This window comes from Apium graveolens, chromosome 7, assembly GCF_009905375.1.
Source record: "Apium graveolens cultivar Ventura chromosome 7, ASM990537v1, whole genome shotgun sequence".
NCBI lineage: Eukaryota > Viridiplantae > Streptophyta > Magnoliopsida > Apiales > Apiaceae > Apium > Apium graveolens.
Window position 1 is genome coordinate 101,057,523 of NC_133653.1, and position 22,830 is coordinate 101,080,352.

Consider the following 22,830-nt stretch of genomic DNA (forward strand, 5'->3'; position numbering starts at 1 on the left):
CAGGAGAGTCAAGTCAAGTTAAGAAAGGGAAAAAGGCTAATGTTGGTCACATGACTGTCAAACAGTTACGTGACAGACTTGAGAAAATTGAGGTAAAAACAGAGACTAAAAGGAAAAACAATAGGAATGGTAAAGTAGGGATTAACAAACACAATAACTACACACCTGATAAATATGCTCCTAGAAAAATCTGTGTCAAGTGTGGTAGTGTAAATCATTTATCTGTTAATTGCAAATCTGTCATGCCTACTCCCATGTCTGTTCAGTCTCAATTTCCTAACATGAATGTCATGCCTCCCATGCCTGTTAATGCTATGCCTACACAGAACATGAATGCATAGTATGCTAATATGTCATTTGCACCTAATCCATATTATGCTGCATACAGTATGCCTCAAATGCCATTTAGCATGCCTTACTGGAATAACATGTTTACACCAAGCATGCCATTTCCTATTAGCCATAATATGCATGATAATTGTGTTGCATTGACTGGTTTCAAAGGTCCAACCCAAATAACTAAGGAAGAATCTGAAATTCCTAAGTCAAATGAGATAAAACCTAAGAAACAGAAGAAGAAAGCTAACAAGGCAGGTGCCAAGGAAACTTGGGTACCAAAATCAACTTGATTTGATTTCGATGTGTGCAGGGAAACAGAAGGAATCTTTGGTACTTGGATAGTGGTTGTTCAAGACACATGACTGGTGATTCTACACTGCTCACAGAGCTTAAGGAAAGAGTTGACCCAAGTATTACTTTTGGAGATGACAGCAAGGGTTATACTGTGGGATATGGCTTGATTTCAAAGGACAATGTCATCATTGAGGAGGTTGCCTGAGTGGATGGTCTCAAACACAATCTGTTGAGTATCAGCCAGCTTTGTGACAAAGGCAATTCAGTAACCTTCAACAAAGAAGCCTGTGTTGTGACTAATAATTAAAGCAACAAAGTGGTTCTCACTGGTGTGAGAAGAGGAAATGTGTATCTAGCTGATTTCAACTCATCCAAAGCAGAATCTGTAACTTGCCTTCTCAGCAAAGCAAGTCAGGATGAAAGTTGGCTATGGCACAAGAAGCTATCCCATTTAAACTTCAAGACCATGAATGAGCTGGTAAAGAAAGAACTAGTAAGAGGCATTCCTCTAGTGGAGTTTACAAAGGATGGACTGTGTGATGCCTGCCAAAAAGGGAAGCAGATTAAAGCATCATTCAGGAAGAAACTTGATTCAGCAATTGAAGAGTCTTTGCAACTTCTTCACATGGATTTTTTTGGGCCAGTCAATGTATTATCAATCTCAAGGAAAAGATTTTGCCTAGTAATTGTAGATGATTTCTCAAAGTTCTCTTGGACATATTTTCTAAAGTCTAAAGATGAGGCTAGTGAAATCATCATCAATCACATAAGGCAAGTCAACAATCATCCTGATTTCAAAGTTAGAAGAATCAGGAGTGACAATGGAACTGAGTTCAAGAATTCTGTCATGAGAGCATTGTGTGAAGAAAATGGGATTCTGCATGAGTTTTCAGCAGCAAGGACTCCACAACAGAATGGAGTAATGGAAAGGAAGAACAGATCACTTATTGAAGCTGCAAGGACAATACTTGAAGAATCTAAACTACCAACATATTTCTGGGCTGAAGCTGTAAATACTGCATGCTACACTCAAAACATTTCTTTGATTAATCAAGCAAGATGCATAACTCCCTATCAATTGTTCAAGAACAAGAAGCCAACTCTAAACTTTCTTCATATCTTTGGCTGCAAATGCTATATCCTGAGAAATCAAACTAATCAAAATGGGAAGTTTAATGCTAAAGCAGATGAAAGAATTTTTGTTGGATATGCTGATGGTAAAGCATATAGAGTCTACAATCTAAGAACCAACATTGTTGTGGAATATATACATGTTGTGTTTGATGATAAAAAGATTAAAGGACTGATAGATGGAGATTACCATGAGAGCCTCAAATTTGACAATGTGGAGATGGTTAGTGATGACATTGATGATGAGAGTGATCAAGAAACAGTGTCTAAGGATAATGCAGACAAATCTACCACCAATGAAGCACAAAACTCAACATCCGTCGAGTTGCATAATGCTTCATCCGTCGGAAGGCAATATGTGTTATCCGTCGGAAGGTAATCTGTGTTATCCGTCGGAAGACAACCTGCCTCATCCGTCGGTACTCAAAATTCACCATCCGTCGGGTTATCAAGAGGAGCAGGAAGTCAAGATAGATTACCTGTAGAAAGTACCCCTTTCTCAAATCAAAGATCCACAAACTCAGGGGGAGTTTCTAGCAATCAAAACTCAATCACACATCAAGACAACCATGAGGTCTCTTCATCTAGAGCTAATCTACCTCAACAAAGGAAATGGACAAAAGATCACCCCTTTGAGCTTATCATTGGTGATATTTCTTCTAGAGTTCAAACAAGAAGAGCAACTCAGGAAGAATGTCTATACATCAGCTTTCTGTCAAAGGAAGAACCAAAGAAGGTAGAAGAAGCTTTGTTGGATCCTGATTAGATTTTAGCTATGCAGGAGGAGCTAAACCAATTTGAAGGAAATAATGTATGGAAGCTGGTACCCAAGCCTAAAGGAAAGAATCCAATAGACACCAAGTGGGTATTTAGAAACAAGATGGATGAAAATGGCATAGTAATCAGGAATAAAGCTAGATTGGTTGCTAAGGGTTATTGTCAGCAAGAAGGAATAGATTTTGATGAAACTTTTGCTCCTGTTGCAAGACTTGAAGCCATCAGAATCTTCTTAGCCTATGCAGCTCATACCAATTTCAAGGTCTATCAAATGGATGTCAAAAGTGCCTTTCTAAATGGAGATTTGGAGGAAGAAGTGTATGTTAGTCAACCTCCTGGTTTTGAAGATCCAAATTTTCCAGAATATGTCTATTATCTTCTGAAAGCACTTTATGGACTGAAGCAAGCACCTAGAGCCTGGTATGACACTTTATCAAAGTTTCTTTTGGAAAATCATTTCACAAGAGGTACTGTAGATAAAACTTTATTTTTCAGAAATGTTAATGGCTCTAGTATACTTGTTTAAATCTATGTAGATGATATTATTTTTGGCTCTACAGATGAGAAACTTTGCAAAAAGTTTGCCAAATTGATGCAAAGTAAGTATGAAATGAGTATGATGGGAGAACTAACTTACTTTCTTGGTTTGCAAGTTAAGCAAGTTAGTGATGAAATATTCATTAGTCAAACTAAATATATTTTTGATCTTTTAAAGAAGTTTGATCTAATGGATTGCACATCTTCAAAAACTCCCATGGTCACTGCAACTAAGCTTGAATTAAACATTACTGAAAAGTCTGTGGATATTTCAAGTTATAGAGGCATGGTTGGCTCACTTCTGTACTTAACAGCTAGTAGGCCAGATATAATGTTTGCTACATGTTTATGTGCTAGATTTCAGGCTGATCCTAGAGAATCTCACTTGATAACTATTAAGAGAATTTTCAGATATCTCAAGGAAACACCAAAACTTGGCATTTGGTACCCTAGAGATTCTGGTTTTGATCTAACTGGTTATTCAGATGCAGATTATGCAGGTTGTAGAATTGATAGAAAGAGTATAATAGGAACTTGTCAATTTCTAGGAAACAAGCTTGTGTCCTGGTTCAGTAAAAAGCAAAATTCAGTTTCTACTTCAACAGCTGAAGCGGAATATATTGCTGTTGGCAGTTGCTGTGCACAGATTTTATGGATGAAAAATCAGTTGCTAGACTTTGGTTTGCAAGTTGAGAGGATTCCTATTTTCTGTGATAACACAAGTGCAATTGCCATCACTGAGAATCCAGTGCAACATTCAAGGACAAAGCACATAGACATCAAGTACCATTTCATATGGGAACATGTGATGAATGGTACTGTGGAATTACATTTTGTTCCTAGTGAAAAGCAACTTGCAGATATCTTTACCAAGCCACTGGAAGAATCCACCTTTTCAAGGTTGGTAAGTGAGTTAGGTATGCTTAATTACTCTTAAATTTATCTGAGTTATTTTGCAAGTTATAATGTAGCCAGAAATTTAGTTGATTTTTAAGTCTTGGATGAAATTTTGGATAAGTCAAAATTTGCATCTCGACGGATGACCCTTATCCATCGAGTTTAGTCATCCGTCGATATACTACTTGCTAATAAAAGTCAATTATTTTTCTGGAATACTTTATGTCTCGACGGATATCAGTTTATCCTCATCCATCGAATTGTCTAAATCTCAGCCGTTAATTCCCTGAACATTATCCATCGAGTATACTTACAGTTTGTAAGCATTACATGACGGATAATGGGTGGAATTTTTACAGTTTACTTTTAAACGGCTATTTTAGAAAATTTCTATTGTTTAATTTACTTTTCTTTATTATTTTTATCAGTTATTTTTGAGATAGTATAAAAGCTTATTTCATTCCAATTGTTTTCTTTTATCATTCTCAAATTCAACTGCTTTTATTTCATTCTCTCTAAAGCAAATATTCTCTTTCTCTTCAAGCTTTCATTCTCTAACAATGGCACCTGTAGTAAAGATTATGTCTCAAACTGGGTTCATTTATGAGAAGAACAACTTCACTGCTTTGGTCAATAAGGGTATTCAGTAATCAGAGGACTATCACAAGATGATGGACTTTGTGAAGAATTGCAAGCTAAATTACGCCATGCTGGAGTCACCCACAATCTTCTGTGAAGTTGTTGAAGAGATGTGGACCACTGCTATCTACAACTCTGCTGACAAGACCATCACTCTAACCATCAAAGGTAATGAGTTCTGTATCAATAGTGATGTGATAAAAGCATGTTTCAAAATTCCTGATAATAATGTGACTTCACCACACAATGACACTGATATTATCAATATGCTTAATTCCATGCATTATGCACTTCCTACTACTAAACTAAGTGATATTAGGAGATTGGGTCTTAGGAAGGAGTGGACTTTCTTGTGTGATGTGGTTACTAAAGTTTTCTCTGGAAAAGTCAGTAATTTTGATTCAGTGAATATTTCCATGCTATACATGCTAGTTACAGATAAATTTTATAATTTCAGTGACCTTGTCCAGTTTGAGTTAGGTTTTAAACTAGGTGAGTTAGCTAAAAGAGGAAAGAATGTGTATTATGCTAGATTTTTCATGTTATTGGCTAACCATCTATGTCAAGAGATTGTGCTTGAGAACTCAAACAACAAACTGGCTTGTTGGGTTCAAGAGAGAAGACTCATTGCAGACTTGAATAGAGCCAACCATCACAGGGATGTGCCAATGTTCTATTTTCCTGTAATGCAGGCACCTCAGGTAAGTGAGGTAAGTTCATCCATCCCTACAACTATTCCAACCTCCACTATTTCTTTGACTTCAGGAGTAGCTATGACAACTGTGCCAATGACCAAACAGTTGCCTACCAAAGCCTCCAAACCCTCTACAATTTCCAAATCTAAATCAAAGAAAACCCCCTCTGGCATCTCTCAAAAGATGCCAATTGAAAAATCCACAAAAGCAAAAGAGGGGAGTGTGAAGGAGGGAAAGTCAGGTGAGGGAAGGGGTGAACATCAAAGAAACCACAAGAATAAGGATGGAGAGTTGAGTGAATCCCAGCCTAGCCACACTGCAGTTTTCCAAAAAACTGCAGTGCTTAAAAAGGATAAAAGCTCACTTCTAGCTGCATCCTCCCAAAAGGATGCAGTTATTGAACAAAGCTCTCAGCCAAGAGCACAGGCCAAAAGGGTTAGGGACACAAGCTCATCCCAAACTTACACAAGAAAGAAGAAATCTAAAACCTCTGGGGATGCACAGGGCACACACACAGTGCAAACTGGTGCTAAAGACACAGTCTCTGCACTCTCTCAAATTCAGTTTGATGTGGCTCCAATAAATGTGGAGTCACAGCCAAAATCTCTAATAATAGAAGCATCTGAAATACCATACTCACCAACAAACTCTCTGGAAGTGGATATGATAAATACTTCAATTCATGATTCCCCTTCTTTAACTCTGTTGGGGAAGCCAAAATCTAGTGCAAGTGAGCATCATCTTTTAGATGATTTGTTGGCTCATTTGCCAATTCTTTCAGATACTATTGTGACATCTGTGCCTCAAATATCTTCAATCAACATAGAGTCAACAATAGTTTCTCTTCCTACCTCATTCATTTCTACTCTCTCGATGGATATTGCTCATCCGTCGAGTAGTGATTGTATCCCGACGGATAAGCTTAACAACAATTATCCGTCGGATAGCATTACCACTCACTCGATGGATATCACTTATCCGTCGAGTATCTCTGCACAACTTCAAACTTCAATTATTTCAAGTGCAGAAGATTTAGTGGTTGTACAGTCACTCTTAGGACTGAGAGGGGAGAGTGTATTGAGTGAGAGGCTGGGTTGCTCCCAGGCAAAAGGAGAGGAAAAGAGTGAAAATCAGCAATCCATTTATTCAGGATTGGCAAAAGTGAGTGAGAGGAGTCCCACCTTAGTAGGTGAAGGTGAGGGTGTGAGGGTGGGGAGCCAGGGTGAGACCCTAATGCAACAAAAGAGAGATTATGAGAGAAAAGCAGGTACAGAAGTAATAAGGGTGGATACAGCCATTGCTCATGAGTCAATGATTGTGGATGATGCTGAAAAGGAAAGACAATTTCAGCAACATTACAAGGCTGTAATTGATAACACTTCCTTGGATGCTGACACTTTTACTCATCCTGTGTCAGCCTATCAATTGTTGGCTGCTCAGGGCAATGAGGAGGCAGAAAAGACATTAAATTTGGTGCATAATTCAGAATCTCTAAAAAGGGATAAAGCTGCTGTCAATTTAATGCCTCCTACAGCTGATGAGCCATCTGAAGAATTTGGAGTAAATTCTAATGATGATGACTCTATTTCATTTGATGGAAGCATGAACTTAGGGGGAGATGAAGGCCCAAGGTCTATTCCTGATCTACCTGAATGGGCCTTGACTAAGGAATCCACACCTGGACAATTCAATATATCCTTGGTCAAACAAATCATGTCTATCCAAAAGGCCATTCAGAAGAGCTCAAATGCTGGTACCAAGGCTGTTCTTCAAGCTCACCTAGATTCTTTACATCTAATGAAGCTACAACAAGTCAGACAGAATCTGAGTGTAGATGAAATCAAAAAGGATATAGCTGACTTGAAGACCTATAATTCTGAGAAGCTGGATTCAGTCATGCCATATGGTACCATGCAGGATCTATTACTGAGACTGGGGAGAGAATCAGATTCTGAAAAGAAGCCGGCCAAGCTGGAAGATAGAGTTCAAGTTATTGAGAATTCTGTGGCCATCCTTGTTCAAAATCAACAGTCTCAGACAAATCTTCTCATGCAACTGGCTAAAGCACAAGGTCTAACTCCTCAACTTGATGATAACAAAAAAAGGGAGAGAGAACCAAGTAAGGGGGAGAAATGACCAAGTGAGGGGGAGAAACTTTAAGTTCAAATCAACAAAGTAAGTGTACCTTCAATTACTGTCTCCAAGCCACCAGTTGCAGATGGTATAGATCTAATTAAAGCAGCAGCAGCAAACTTGAAAGTTGCTGAGAAAGGAAAGTTGAGTTTGATCAACTGGGATAAGATTGATTAGGAGATACAGAAAAAGTTTGAACTTGTCAAGGAGCTGTTGGATTTTTAACGCAGCGGGGGCATGGCAAAACACTTTTACACACACAAAATCTAAATAAAAGCATATAAATCGTGAATAAAAATTCGAGGGATCGAATCTAACCTTTAAAAATAATTCGGAGACAACGATCAGAGATCCTTAGCAGTTGCTCCTCAAGTGTGAAGCACTCCACCGGTATCCACCAAGAAAACGACTTTTAGGAGGAGGAGGAGGTGGAGAAAATTTGGTTTTCTGAAACTTTTGGGTTTCTGGGGTTAGAATAAAATAGGGTCTATAATAGTGTATTTATAGGCAAAATTTTCAGCTGAAATTTTCCCATAAATATTATTATTATTATCCCATTTATTATTCTTATTAATAATTAAAACACCTTTTAATTATTAATCCTTTTTCTAAACACTTTAGAAATAATTCTCTCTCTTGATTTAATTTCCAAAAAATTAAATCCTTAATTAATAATATTAAGAACTTTTCTTAATTAATTTATAATCAATTAAATCTCATTTAATCAATTATTAAATTTGCCAATTAATTATTTATTTCACAAATAAATAATTATTAGCCATTATTAATTAATTCCTCCACCATAAAATCATTCTCTTTTTATGGTGTGACCCTGTAGGTTCAATATTAAGCCGGTAGTAGAAATAAATAATAATAAAACTATTTTATCATTATTTATATAAATTCTCTAATTTATTAAATATGATTAATTAATTAATCACATTTATTCTACATCGTGAGTGATGCTTCTCAACATATCGCGACTATCCGGATAATATGAATTCATTGCTTAGAATACCAAGAACCTGTCAGTGAATAGTTACCGTACAATAAACTCCTTCTACCGTACAATGTCCCGATTAAATACAAGGCATGGATCTCGTGTCAAGCCTATCTAATTCAATCACTTTGCTTACCATTTACTATGCGTAGTTCTATGCAAATTAGAAACTCCTTTCTAATTTCATTCACTCTGGCCAGAGATTCCTGAACTAGCATAAGTGGATCAGCCTTGAACATTCGCTTCCTTTACTGGAAGGGGTAGATCCTTTATTGATCATACACTATCTTCGTGTACAAATTCCTATACCCAGAAGAGCCCTAATAATTGTCCCTGGAGACTAAGAACTAAACCAAAGCATAGTTCAGTGTACACAAGATGACTATGATGACCTCAAGTCAAAGGATACTTGTACAACTATCACTAAGCGAACAACTGCTGACACGTGAGTGAACTCCATCAGTTGTTCAGCTGGGCGAGTCATGTTCAGTGAACTTATTCTATAATAAGCACCTACATACTAGCTATAGTGTCACCACACAAATGTCCATGAGAACAGACATCCTTCATAATGAAGCAAGCATAGTATGTACCGATCTTTACGGATTATTAATTACCAGTTAGTAATCCTATGACCAGGAACTATTTAAGTTTAGAGTTATCATCTTTTTAGGTCTCACTATTATGATCTCATCATAATCCATAAAAAGCTTTACTCTAAACTATGGTATATCTTATTTAAACACTTAAATAGATAAAGCCCGTAATAAAAATAAAACAAGTCTTTATTAATATCAATGAAATCAAAACAGATTACATAAAAGTTATTCCTAAATCCTAATACATGATTGGACTTAGGACATATTCCTTTCAATCTCCCACTTGTACTAAAGCCAATCACTCTGGTATCTAATACGCATCTCATCTTTATGACGATCAAAGTGACTTTCAAAAAGTAGCTTTGTGAGAGGGTCTGCTATGTTGTTATGTGTGTCATCTCTAATTCAATATAATACAAGAAATGTTATCGCGCTCCCACTAACCCTTTTGTAGACGCATGGTTCATCCACGTTTTTGATAAAATCAAACTCTTTGATTGTCTCATCAAAACGGATGTTCCATCTACGAGAAGCTTGCTTTAAACCACATTAATCGCAAGCAAAATCCGAACTGATTTTAACAGGGCTACATGTAAAAAGTTTCATCAAAGTCAATCCATTGCCTTTGTTTGAATCCTTTTCCCAAAAGCCTGGCCTTATAGGTCTCCACCTGGTCATCTGCTATAATCTATCTTTTGTATACCGTATACGTAGATTCCATTCTGGATTTCATGGCACTATGCCATTTCTCTGAGTCAACACTACTCATAGCCTCATTATAGGTCACAGGGTCATCATCATCAAATGATTGACAACTCATTGTCATTCTCAATGACAAGGCCATATTACCTCTCAGGTTGGCGAGACACTCTCCCTGATCTATGAATGGGCTGTTCCACAAAAGGTTGTTCAGTCAGAACAGGTGTTTCCACTTGATCTGTAGTAGTTTGTGCTTCTTGAACTTCATTAAGTTCAATTTTGCTCCCACTGTTTCCTTCAAGGATAAACTCCTTTTCCAAGAAGGTAGCATGTCTGGAGACAAACACCCGATGATCGGTGCAAAAGTAATACCCTAAAGTCTCTTTAGGATATCCCACAAAACTACATTTTACGGATCGATATTCCAGCTTATCTGGGTCAACTTACTTGACACAAGCTGGACATCCCCAAATCTTAACGTGTTTAAGACTCGATTTTCTTACTTTCCATATCTCATATGAAGTTTGAGGAACAGATTTGGAAGGCACCTTATTCAGTAAATATGCTGAGGTTTCCAATGCATAACCCATAAGAATACTGGAAGACTTGCATAGCTCATCATGGACCGAACTATGTCTAACAAAGTTCGATTTCTCCTTTCAGATACCAATCTGGAGGAGTCCACCGGGAGACTATACCATTTACTTTGAGATAATCCAGAAACTCTCCATTCAAGTATTCACCACCTCGATCTAATCGAAGAATTATGATACTATATTTGGTTTGTTTCTCCACTTCATACTTATATTCTTTGAACTTTTCAAAGGCCTCAGACTTGTGTTTCATCAAACACATATCCGAATCCAGATCTATCATCTATGAAAGTAATGAAGTATGAAAATCCACCCATGGCTTGCTTAGACATTGGTCCACATACATCTGTGTGTACCATTCCTAGCAAATTTGCAGTCCTCTCTCCATGTCTACTAAATGGAGACTGCAGTGCCACAACGAAGTGAGATTTTCATCATCCCTTTTCTTTTATTAGTTTGTTCAATCTGAAGTAAATTATGTCACATATATACAGACCATTATTTAAAGCACCACGTCCATAAAGAATATTATCTCTAAGAATAGAACATTCATTATTCTCAATAATAAATGAAAATCCATCCAAGTCTAACTTGGGAATAATATTCCTCACAATCGAGGGAACAAAATAACAATTATTTCAAACAATAGTCTTGCCCGTAGGCCTATATAAATGAAATGATTCTACATCTTCAGCAGCAACTCTTGCTCCATTTCCCATTAGTAGAATCACCTCCTCTTCCTCAAGAGTCCTACTTCTCCTTGGTCCCTGCAACAAATTGCAGGTATGAGAACCACAGGCGGTATCTAATACCCAAGTAGAAATGACATATTCACTTCTATCATGAACATACCTGAATCAGAAGCGGTAGTCTCACTACCCTTCTTCTTCAATTCTGCAAGGTAAACCTTGCAGTTCCTCTTCCAGTGCCCCACCTTGTTACAGTGAAAGCAAACAACTTTGCTCTTGGGGTCTTCAGCTTTTGGTGGAACCGGCGTTTTCTCACCTACTTTCTTCTTCTTGGAAGAGTTCCTCTTCCTTTTCTTAGGATTGGAACCTTCACCAATTAGAAGAACAGAACTCTTCTTAGGGGGAAAATTCGATTCCGCAGTCTTCAACATGTTGTGGAGTTCAGGCAGGCTGACATCCAACTTATTCATGTGAAAGTTCACAAAAAACTGCGAGAACGAACTCGGAAGCGATTGCAAGACCAAGTCTTGGCTCAGCTCCCCATCCATGGCAAAACCAAGTTGTCCAAGACGTTCAATCAAATTGATCATCTTAAGTACATGGTCATTCACAGATGATCCCTCAGACATCCTACAACCGAACAGCTCCTTCGATATCTCATATCGAGCTGTCCTCCCCGCCACATCATACAACTCTTGTAGATGCATGAGGATAGTGTGAGCATCCATATGCTCATGTTACTTCTGTAGCTCAATGTTCATGGAAGCTAGCATGATGCATTGAGCAACATTTGCATCATCTATCCACTTACGATACGCAACATGTTCATCATTATGCGCATCGCTAGCAGGTTCAGTAGGCTTAGGTGAGTCAATCACGTATTCCAGCTTCTCAATCCTGAGAACAATTCTCAAGTTTCGAAGCCAGTCAGCATAATTAGGACCAGTCAATTTATGAGCATCCAGTATGCTCCTGAGTGATAGTGCAGAAGACATAACGTACAAAGTAAGTTTGTAAATGATAAACACATAACAACACTTAGCAAATATTCGATTTCATTTCAAAACACTATATGAATCGGGTCTTTATTCATAAGTGGCTCCCACTAGTTTTCCTAATTTATTCAACCCCCTATGTGAAAAATTAAGCATTCATAATGCTAGTGGGAATAGGGATCCTACATTCCATTACACAACCCCGGCTATAGCACGAACCGCCATGCAATGTTCAATAGGCAGACAACTCTTGTCAATTACATCTCATGTTATTCCCTAATCAAACTTTAGCCTCTTGAATAATTGAGTCACGGCTGTGGCACGACAAACTCAATATTCTAAGTCAAGTCTAACCCAACATTCCGTACAATTGAATCAGTCCCCAAAGGCCCACGGCTGTAGCACGTACCGACCTTTAGATTCTTATTCAATGTACACATCTCTATATAATAGACAAGTATTTCTTATTTCAAAATCAAAGCCCTCGGCTGTAGCACAAACCGACAATGATTCAAAAATAAGAACTACTTTTCTATCATGTTGGAAGGCTATGACCGACACAAGCCCGTTGTATCATTGGCCAATTACTACTTGATATTATTTAATTTTAGAGGGATTATATTACGTTACAATCATAATCATATTATAAAGAAATTCTTCCTTTTAAATTAAATATTTTAAATCAATAATCAGATGATTCCCAGATCGGGTGGAGCATTGTCAAGAGACGTCACTTAATAACCCTTTCTTACAGATAGAAATCTGTTGTTGACAGAATCATCCTTTCTCTCATATCGAAAATTCATATTCAATTACGTGTTTCATAAACACAAGAATCTCATGATTGTATTCATAATATTATTATTAAGGTTATGAAACAATTTCACTATACTAGGTTGTCTAACAAACGCCTTATGTTCATTCAAGTTCACCTAAATCTATCATCGCATGATAAACTAAGCATATATCACATATATAAACATGAATAAACATCAAGGTAGGCATGTTACATCATCTAGCACATTCGTCTAAGCAATATACATCTCTATGTATCACATGAAGTATTTAAAAGCAATTTAAACAGCTAAAAATAGCTTAAAAACACTTCTGTTAGCTATAAACAGTTCGAAACAATTTCATAAAATATCATATAATATACCATTAGAAGCGTCTCGAAAAGACGAATCCAACGGCACCAAAATCACCCAATTCTGAGCTCCCACGCGCTCTCACGCGCCCCGAGAAGGTGTCCGACGCGCCGCCACGCGCACACGCGCTGTCAGGCGCGTGTCAGACCTCCCCCACGCGCGCCCACGCGCCTCACGCGCCCCTAACCCCTATGCTGACGTCAGCATGACGTCATCTGATGACGTCAGCATGACGTCACCAGCGCGTGTCTTCCACGCGCCGCGCGTGGCACGCCCGCGCGTGAGCCCCACGCGCGCGTGGTCGACGCGCGGTCCTTCGTCCTGTTATCAGCAGTCGCCGTTTTCCTCGCACGGATTTCCGTGCCGCCGTACCTGTCCTTCTTCTCTTTCCGTGCAACACAGCAGCAACAGCAGTGTACAAACAATACAAAACAGGAGATGCAATATATATATATATACTTACTAACAATTATATATATATATGATTATTTAATACGAATTTAATTGAAACAACTTCAAAAATTCATAATAAAAAATCTATACATCCTAAAATTATGAAAAAAATACCCAGACGATCTACATCACTTGTAGAACCCAGATGAACATTCAAAATTATTCTGAGAAACGATTTCTCATCAGACAAAATTAATCCATGATATAACTTGTAAAAATCATAATTAATTCATACAATCACATAAAATTCTGAAATTTTTACCACAGATCTATATGCATACAACCTATGCTCTGATACCATTGTTGGATTTTTAACGCAGCGGGTGCATGGCAAAACACTTTTACACACACAAAATCCAAATAAAAACATATAAATCGTGAATAAAAATTCGAGGGATCGAATCTAACCTTTAAAAATAATTCGGAGACAACGATCAGAGATCCTTAGCAGTTGCTCCTCAAGTGTGAAGCACTCCACCGGTATCCACCAAGAAAACGACTTTTAGGAGGAGGAGGAGGTGGAGAGAATTTGGTTTTCTGAAACTTTTGGGTTTCTGGGGTTAGAATAAAATAGGGTCTATAATAGTGTATTTATAGGCAAAAGTTTCAGCTGAAATTTTCCTATAAATATTATTATTATTATCCCATTTATTATTCTTATTAATAATTAAAACACCTTTTAATTATTAATCCTTTTTCTAAACACTTTAGAAATAATTCTCTCTTTTGATTTAATTTTCAAAAAATTAAATCCTTAATTAATAATATTAAGAACTTTTCTTAATTAATTTATAATCAATTAAATCTCATTTAATCAATTATTAAATTTGCCAATTAATTATTTATTTCACAAATAAATAATTATTAGCCATTATTAATTAATTCCTCCACCATAAAATCATTCTCTTTTTATGGTGTGACCCTGTAGGTTCAATATTAAGCCGGTAGTAGAAATAAATAATAATAAAACTATTTTATCATTATTTATATAAATTCTCTAATTTATTAAATATGATTAATTAATTAATCACATTTATTCTACATCGTGAGTGATGCTTCTCAACATATCGCGACTATCCGGATAATATGAATTCATTGCTTAGAAGACCAAGAACCTGTCAGTGAATAGTTACCGTACAATAAACTCCTTCTACCCTACAATGTCCCGATTAAATACAAGGCATGGATCTCGTGTCAAGCCTATCTAATTCAATCACTTTGCTTACCATTTACTATGCATAGTTCTATGCAAATTAGAATCTCCTTTCTAATTTCATTCACTCTGGCCAGAGATTCCTGAACTAGCATAAGTGGATCAGCCTTGAACATTCGCTTCCTTCACTAGAAAGGGTAGATCCTTTATTGATCATACACTATCTTCGTGTACAAATTCCTATACCCAGAAGAGCCCTAATAATTGTCCCTGGAGACTAAGAACTAAACCAAAGCATAGTTCAGTGTACACAAGATGACTATGATGACCTCAAGTCAAAGGATACTTGTACAACTATCACTAAGCGAACAACTGCTGACACGTGAGTGAACTCCATCAGTTGTTCAGCTGGGCGAGTCATGTTCAGTGAACTTCTTCTATAATAAGCACCTACATACTAGCTATAGTGTCACCACACAAATGTCCATGAGAACAGACATCCTTCATAATGAAGCAAGCATAGTATGTACCGATCTTTACAGATTATTAATTACCAGTTAGTAATCCTATGACCAGGAACTATTTAAGTTTAGAGTTATCATCTTTTTAGGTCTCACTATTATGATCTCATCATAATCCATAAAAAGCTTTACTCTAAACTATGGTATATCTTATTTAAACAGTTAAATAGATAAAGCCCGTGATAAAAACAAAACAGGTCTTTATTAATATCAATGAAATCAAAACAGATTACATAAAAGTTATTCCTAAATCCTAATACATGATTGGACTTAGGACATATTCCTTTCAGGAGCCAGTTAAGTCAGCCATCCATCACTCTCAAGTCAAGCAAATCAGTGTGAATGAGATGAGCATGAATTATCTGGAAAGAGGATAATCTTCCTGCATCAAATCTCCAAAGGCTGAAATGATTCTTAAACCAAGGGTAAATTATTCAAAATCATCCTTAAAGAACCCCTTGGATACTGTGTTTGAAACACCCAAGCCGGATGAAAAGAAGCTTTTGTCAAGATCAATTACTTTCTTTAAAGATCCAGTTGATTCAGCTTCAAAAAGAAGAATTGCTAAGATATTCAGAAATGGAAAGGAAATTTGTGTGATAGCTGGACATCCTCAATTTGCTCAAGCAAAGAGAGAAGAAAAGGCAAGATTAAAGCAGGAAAAGAAGCAAGCTGCTCTAGATGCAAAGAAGGCTAAACAAAAGAAAGAGTAGATTGCTATCTTAGCCAAGCTACAGGCTGTAAGTTCATCTCAACAAATTCCCTCTCAACCTTCTGAAGCCACTGAATCAAGGAAGCAAATTGAAGAACAGAAGAAATCCCCAAGGAAGAAAGAATTGGCTAGAAGAACAAAAAGGAAACTGGATATTGTTGACAAGGAATTGGAAGATCAATTTCCTAAGGTACCCACACCAGCTACAACTCAAGCATCAAAGCCCTCTGTGGTATTTGAAGATATAAAGGTGGTGGATCCCTACAGGAATATTCATGGTGAACCTATTGTGCCCAAGGATGAGCCAATAGAGTGGGATAACATACCAATTCATGACTTCAGTTTACCAATCCTTAGCAAGCCAAAAAGGACAAAGTCAAGGGTAGTCAAGAAAGTGAAGCTGTCACCTCTCAAATCCAAATCAGTAGTTAAAGCTCAACCCAAAGTCAACAAGGGAGACTACTTGTACTTGTGTGACATCAAAGAATTTTCGGATCTAAACCTCTATCTGGATAAACTAGATGAAGTGAGGGGAATTGATGCATACAGGAACCTACCTGAAATGTTAGTGTTCAAGTACAAAGGAGGAAGGGAGGTTCAGTGGCCACTTCACAGGATTCTTCAAGAAAGCCAAGCTATACTGATTAAAGTTTATTCATCCTTCAAGAAGAACTTTGGGTTCAATGTAACTGCAAGAAGACTAGTATTGAAGAAGATTGAAGAACTAAGGAGTATTATAGCTAAAGATGCACTCCCAAAGACTATAATCATCCCATACACAAGGAGAAGAGTGCATCTAAGGCCCTACTGGCTGATGGAGTTCATGGATGACAAAGGTGTGAGAAGATTCTTCAGGTTAGAAGACCAATTGAGTATCTATAACAATGACACTCTCTTGGAAATACAAGAAAAGCTAGATCTCTCAGAATCTGATGAACTGAAATTCCACAGGCAGCTCCAAAATCAGATTGATGAAAACAACAGAAAGCTTGGAAGAAAATCCAGACCTTCAAGAAACTAGAAAAATCTGCTCAGGCTAGAGGAGCATCTTGAAATGACTGTGAGCCAAACTTTGTACATTTTGATTAATTGAAGCACTTTCAGTATTATCTACTTATCTTTAAAGCTGTATGATTAGGATATTTTGTTATTATCAAGTATCTCTTAATTTATGGCTACAATTCCAGTAGACATAAATTGGGGGAGATTGTTGTGCATATGTTGTGTACTTGATGATTTCATAAACAAAATATCTAAGTAGATTTTACTTAGTGAAATAATGTAGCACTCGACGGATAAGAATTATAGTCCCGACGGATAACTCATTACAGTCCCGGCGGATAACTCATTACAGTCCCGACGGATAACTCTTTATAGTCCCGACGGATGATTATCCATCGAGTGAGTAACTTATGTAATAATGAGTCTGTAGCACAGTTCTGTATACAACTTTGTATAGATTCTGTAGTAACCTATAAGTCATGTTGACTTTAACTAGATATGTAGAATAGGTTAATTAATTGTATATAAATGGTATCTTGTAATTCTGCATAAGTGAAATGAAGTCAAGTATCAAAATAGCTACCGACGGATGATTAACAAAGCAGTCGACGGATGATCAATGAAGCCATCAACAGATGTTCAGAAAGTCGACGGATGATCATATATCCAACGGATGTTCATAAAGTCCAATGGATGATCATATAAAGAATTCAAACAGCAGTTGAATAGTGAAAGCTGAGCACAGCCGTCGAGATGTATACAAATCTACTGTGGAAGCCCATTAACTGGGTAATAAAGGACGAAAAGTAGCAAAGCTTAAGACTGATAGTTTTTATATTTATTCAGTCTTTTTGACTTTGTAATTTTGGTAATGTATAAACCAAGAACGTAGCAAATAGAAACAAGTGAGCTGAGATACAAAAACAGAGAAATCTTTGTAAGCAGGATCTTTAGCATTTCCCTGTATTTTCAGTAGTTCAATTTATAAGCAGCTGTGAGCATTCTTGCACACAGAGTTCTCTCGATATATAATATATATCTCTGGTGGAATTGTTTAAATCCACCAGAAAGTTTTTAAAGACTCTTGTTTTTAATTACTTATGTTTTGATTCAATTAAGTTTCTATTCCGCATTGTGCTAATCAAAACACTTATATCTATATTCGAGTTGAACATTTTTATTTCGAGAAAAAGGTTCAAGAATTCCATTCAACCCCCCCCCCCCTTCTGTAATTCTTGTTATATTGTTAAGGGACTAACAGTTTTGATTCTTCTTCTACTTTCGACATCAAACACATGGAGTTACTAGATTCAATGATCAACTTGTACAATCTATTTGACGATCGTTTCACTTTTATAAGTAAGTCATCATTTGTATCATAAACCCACAAGTGTTCTCCTTTGATCACGATTTTGTTTCCCTCTTCGGACATTTGGCCAAGACTAAGAATGTTATTACACAAGCTAGGGATGTAATATACCTCATGAAAGGTGCGTTCATCTCCATTCTTGCATTTGAAAGTTATAGATCCCCTGCCTTAAATCTTGACTTTTGAGCCATCTCCAAATTTGACGACTCCTGTGATTCCTTCATTGAGCTCCGTAAATTTTGACTTACATCCAGTCATATGATTGCTAGCGTCACTGTCAAGGTACCACATATTGGATTCAGTTTTGTTCCCTCCGTTGCCAGGAAATTTTGAAGGCACCACTTTACTCTCATTTACTAGCATCAGGTCACTAGCTTTCTTATCCAACTGTGTTAGCAACAGGGCGGGTTCATCATCATCTATTTGTGAGATGTTTACCTCTTGTCTTTGTTCTTTGTTACATTTGGGTTTTCTGCACTTTGCTGCATAGTGTCCGAATGCATTACAATTGAAACATCTCACCCTAGACTTGTCTCTCCCCCGGTTTCTCTGACTCTGAGGTGCCTCCACACTGTTTCTATTTGAACGATTCATCCATTCTTCTCGAGTGTACAACAGCTTCTTCTCCTGTCCTTCTTTCTTTTCCCACTCTTCTTCTGTGAGCATCAACTGGCCTCCACTTGACTCTGAGTTTCCATGCACTCTCTCTTCATATGCCTTGAGAGAGCCAATGGCCTCTTCCATGGTCATGCTTTCCAAGTCCCCAAATTGTTCTATAGTCGAAGTGATTGGGAGAAATTTCCTTGGCACTGCTCGCAGTAATTTCTTGACAACATATGACTCCTTTACATCTTCCCCCAATACTCGTATGTTTGTTACCAATCCATTCAAGTTCATGGTGAAGTCATCTAGTGAATCACTATCTTTCATGTTGAGTGACTCAAATTCAGACTTCAGTGCTGAATCCTCGCCTTCTTCACTTTGTCAGCCCCTTGGCATAGGGTTTTTATGGCTTCCCAGGCCTCCTTAGCCGTCTTCTTCTCTGCAAGTGAAAGTAACATCTCCTCAGGCACACCCTGGTAGATCATGGCCAGTGCGATCTTATCCATCTTCTCCACAACTGGTGCTTTGGGATCATTGGGTTCGATCGCTTCCCACACTTCGTGAGCTTGCATGAACCCTTTTATTTTCATGGCCCATACTGTATAGTTACTCCTGGCAAGCATAGGATAACTCAGTCCAAATGCTCCTCCCTTACCCCTGTTATTCTCCTTCGCCGTCTCCATGGCTCTGATACCAATTCTTGAAAACCTGTTTACTTATATACTATCAAATATATGTATAAGTCTATGTTTATGAAACTGATAAACAAAGTGCACAAAGGTTTGTCTGAGAATTGATTCACTGCATATCTTTTCGAAACAATACATCAGATTTAAAGGCTAATCAGCAACCCAAAAAATAAGGAATTATCAAACTACTTTCCTAACAGGATTCTCCCACAATCCCTTTATTTATACGATCCTACAAATCAGCCAGGACTGGTATGCCTCAGACATTTCAAAACAAGGAAATAAATATTACATGTTTTATTAACCAAAATAAACAAATAGTAAGTTTGAGATTAAAAGTCCAACAGTAATATGTATTCCTCGATATCAATAAAATTTTTATGGTCAGCCTATTTGTATTCTTTCTTTCTATTTATTATAATCTTTCTTGTTAACAGCGAGAGTGGATGTGGATGGATGTTGGCATTGGATGGGCCCATTGTCCAGTACTCCAATCCACTCCCCCTTTCGGAGCACAACAAAAGCTACTGATGAACATGTTTGGAGTGAGAGTTTTGGTACAGAAATAAAGGCAGTTTTATTTCATTTAAATTATTTAATACTGTTTCCTACCACTCAGACATACACTTAGAATCAGGCACTGCATGATCTGAACTTGTATTTCAAACTGCCGCCCGGTTCTCTCTATACTCAGTTGTCTAATGTGCATATAAACTTCATTCACATGGTAAGAGTACAGGGCATAAATTTAAAATTGTCAAATGAAAGCAAGAGACAGTATTTAAGCGAATAACTTTGCTCCATGTGGAGAGGTTCATGTGTCTCTCTCAATTTTATTTGTTTAAAAGACGTCGCATGCTAGAAAATACAAATTATTAGATACTAGCAGCTGTATGATTGCCGTTTGATATATATACCCTCTGTCTTTCTCCACTAATTAGTAATGAGACGCTTATGGGCGCTTATTAGGATACTTAGTTCATAACACGTGTTAAATACAGACCCGAGACGAAAAATATTATATTAATATTTGTAGAGAATTATTCATAATTCGTGCGAAACACAAATTAAAATTAATATATTAATATCAAATATTAAATTGTTACTTGCAAAAAATAGTTATGTGGTTAAAAAGAATCGAATCAATTATGAAATTTTCCACTATAATTCTAGTTTTGCATTGTTTTACTTGATATAGAATTCTAACATATTAGTTTTATTTTTGTGAAACAAATTATATCTCTATCTCATGAACCAAATATATGTTCTTTAGATAATTTAATATTAATTAATATAATTTGATAATTATCTTATAATTAGCCTTTTCAATATAGTTTATTTAATATTACTTAATTATCGATAAAAATTAATTTAGAAATTAAAAGTAAATAGATGTTATTAAACTTAATTTAATATTACTTAATATAATCTAAATATAACCTATAAATCTGTTACTGTTAAAATATGTTTTTTAATTTAAAGTAAATAAACGACGTGATGGACAATAACAAATACGATCGTTAAATTAATAATTTTCAGTTTAAAAGTTAATAAATGTTACTAAAGTAATTTGCTATTACTTAATTATTTTTATAATAATGATATTGAAAATAAATTTTACAGAGAATAGAAGTCAATCCGTGTTAATAGTTTAGTTTGTAGTTAGTAGTTTTTCAAAATAAAAGTATATATATATTATTTTACTTAATTTAATGTAACTTAATAAATTTTTAATATAATTTATAAATAAATAAAGTTTACAGAGAATATATGTCAATTCGTGTTAGTAGTTTACCTAATAGTTTATAGTTTTTCTAAAATTAAAAATAAACATAAGTTATTTTACTTAATTTAACGTAACTTAATAAATTTTTAATATAATTTATAAATCATTTAAAAAATATTTTTATTTTATGAAGTAAATAGACAATTGAATATACACTAACTAAATAAAATAAAATTTACAAAGTATAGAAGTTGATTTGTGTCAAAAAACGAAGTTAATAGAGAATAGAAGTTAACTTATCTCAGTTAAGTACCAAAATTTGGTAATTTTAGTACCAAATTATATATAGTTTCGCCTATTAATAAATATTAATAAAGAGTTTGGTACTTTTGGTACTTTTAACACCAAATTATACATAGTTTGGCTTATTAATAAAGAGCATAGATTTTAGTGTAACAAAAATTGTTTATTTAGTACAATAGGTTAAGTACAAAAACCACATTTCTTACACAAATAATTGGATCAAGAAATGAATAAGCACAGAAACCACATTGGTCTGTTAGGTGTTCTAACAATTAACAACCTTGGGTCAGAGTTGTGGTCATTCTTGATGCGATCATCAAATGTCTACTTGATTTCCTGTTATGTCATGAATTTGAAGCTCTTGAAACAATTCTATAAAAAAAAAATGAGAATGAACACCATGACCTTCTTCATAACCTACTATAGAGGGAGCGTTGTAAGCTGGGTACAACCTTAAATTCATTATTTAAAAATTGAAACATGTATAGAGTTAGATATTCAGTTCGAGGGTTTTCTTCTTAAATCATTTCTGTCAATGGCCATTAAGGGTTCCCCAAATGTTTACAACATCTGACTCGGATATGTGAATCAGAAGAAGAAACAACTAATGTGTGTTTGTGATCGAGAAGTCAAATAATAATTGTTTACATGCATTATAGTTATAATCAGAAATCTAGCACTGCGCGGCGGTGCTTTTCCGTGAAAAAATGTTAAAAATAATAATTTTTTGGTGCAAATGACTGAAAATACCCGTTCTGGTAGTGGATGGCTGAAAATGGATAAACATTTGTAATTTGGGTATCTTGTTTTGTACTAGATACGCATTTGTTAAATGGGTATCCAATTTATTTTTTTTATTTTTTTTAAAATACGCATTTGGCAAATGCGTATCTCAATGGTAATACCCAAACTACAAATGCGTATATTTAGTAATTTTCTTAGATACCTAATTTTCAAATGCGTATTACACTTACCTAATTACAAAATGCGTATTCAAAACGGTATTTTCAGTCATGTATTTTGGAAATAGGTATTTTCAGCCATTGCACCCCATTTTTGGGTATTTTTAAACATTCCCCCTTTTCCGTTTTGTTCATAAAAGCAGATCTTCACACATATTGTGGTATTTGGTCA

At 36.1% G+C, this 22,830-nt stretch overlaps 1 protein-coding gene across 1 annotated transcript; it reads right to left on the minus strand.

Moving 5' to 3' along the window:
- Positions 1–18,543: 18,543 nt before the first annotated feature.
- On the minus strand, positions 18,544–19,305 carry LOC141673913 (uncharacterized). The gene has a single exon (XM_074480640.1). The coding sequence runs from the start codon at positions 19,303–19,305 to the stop codon at positions 18,544–18,546; it is 762 nt and encodes a 253-aa protein (XP_074336741.1).
- Between the last annotated feature and the right edge of the window lie 3,525 nt (positions 19,306–22,830).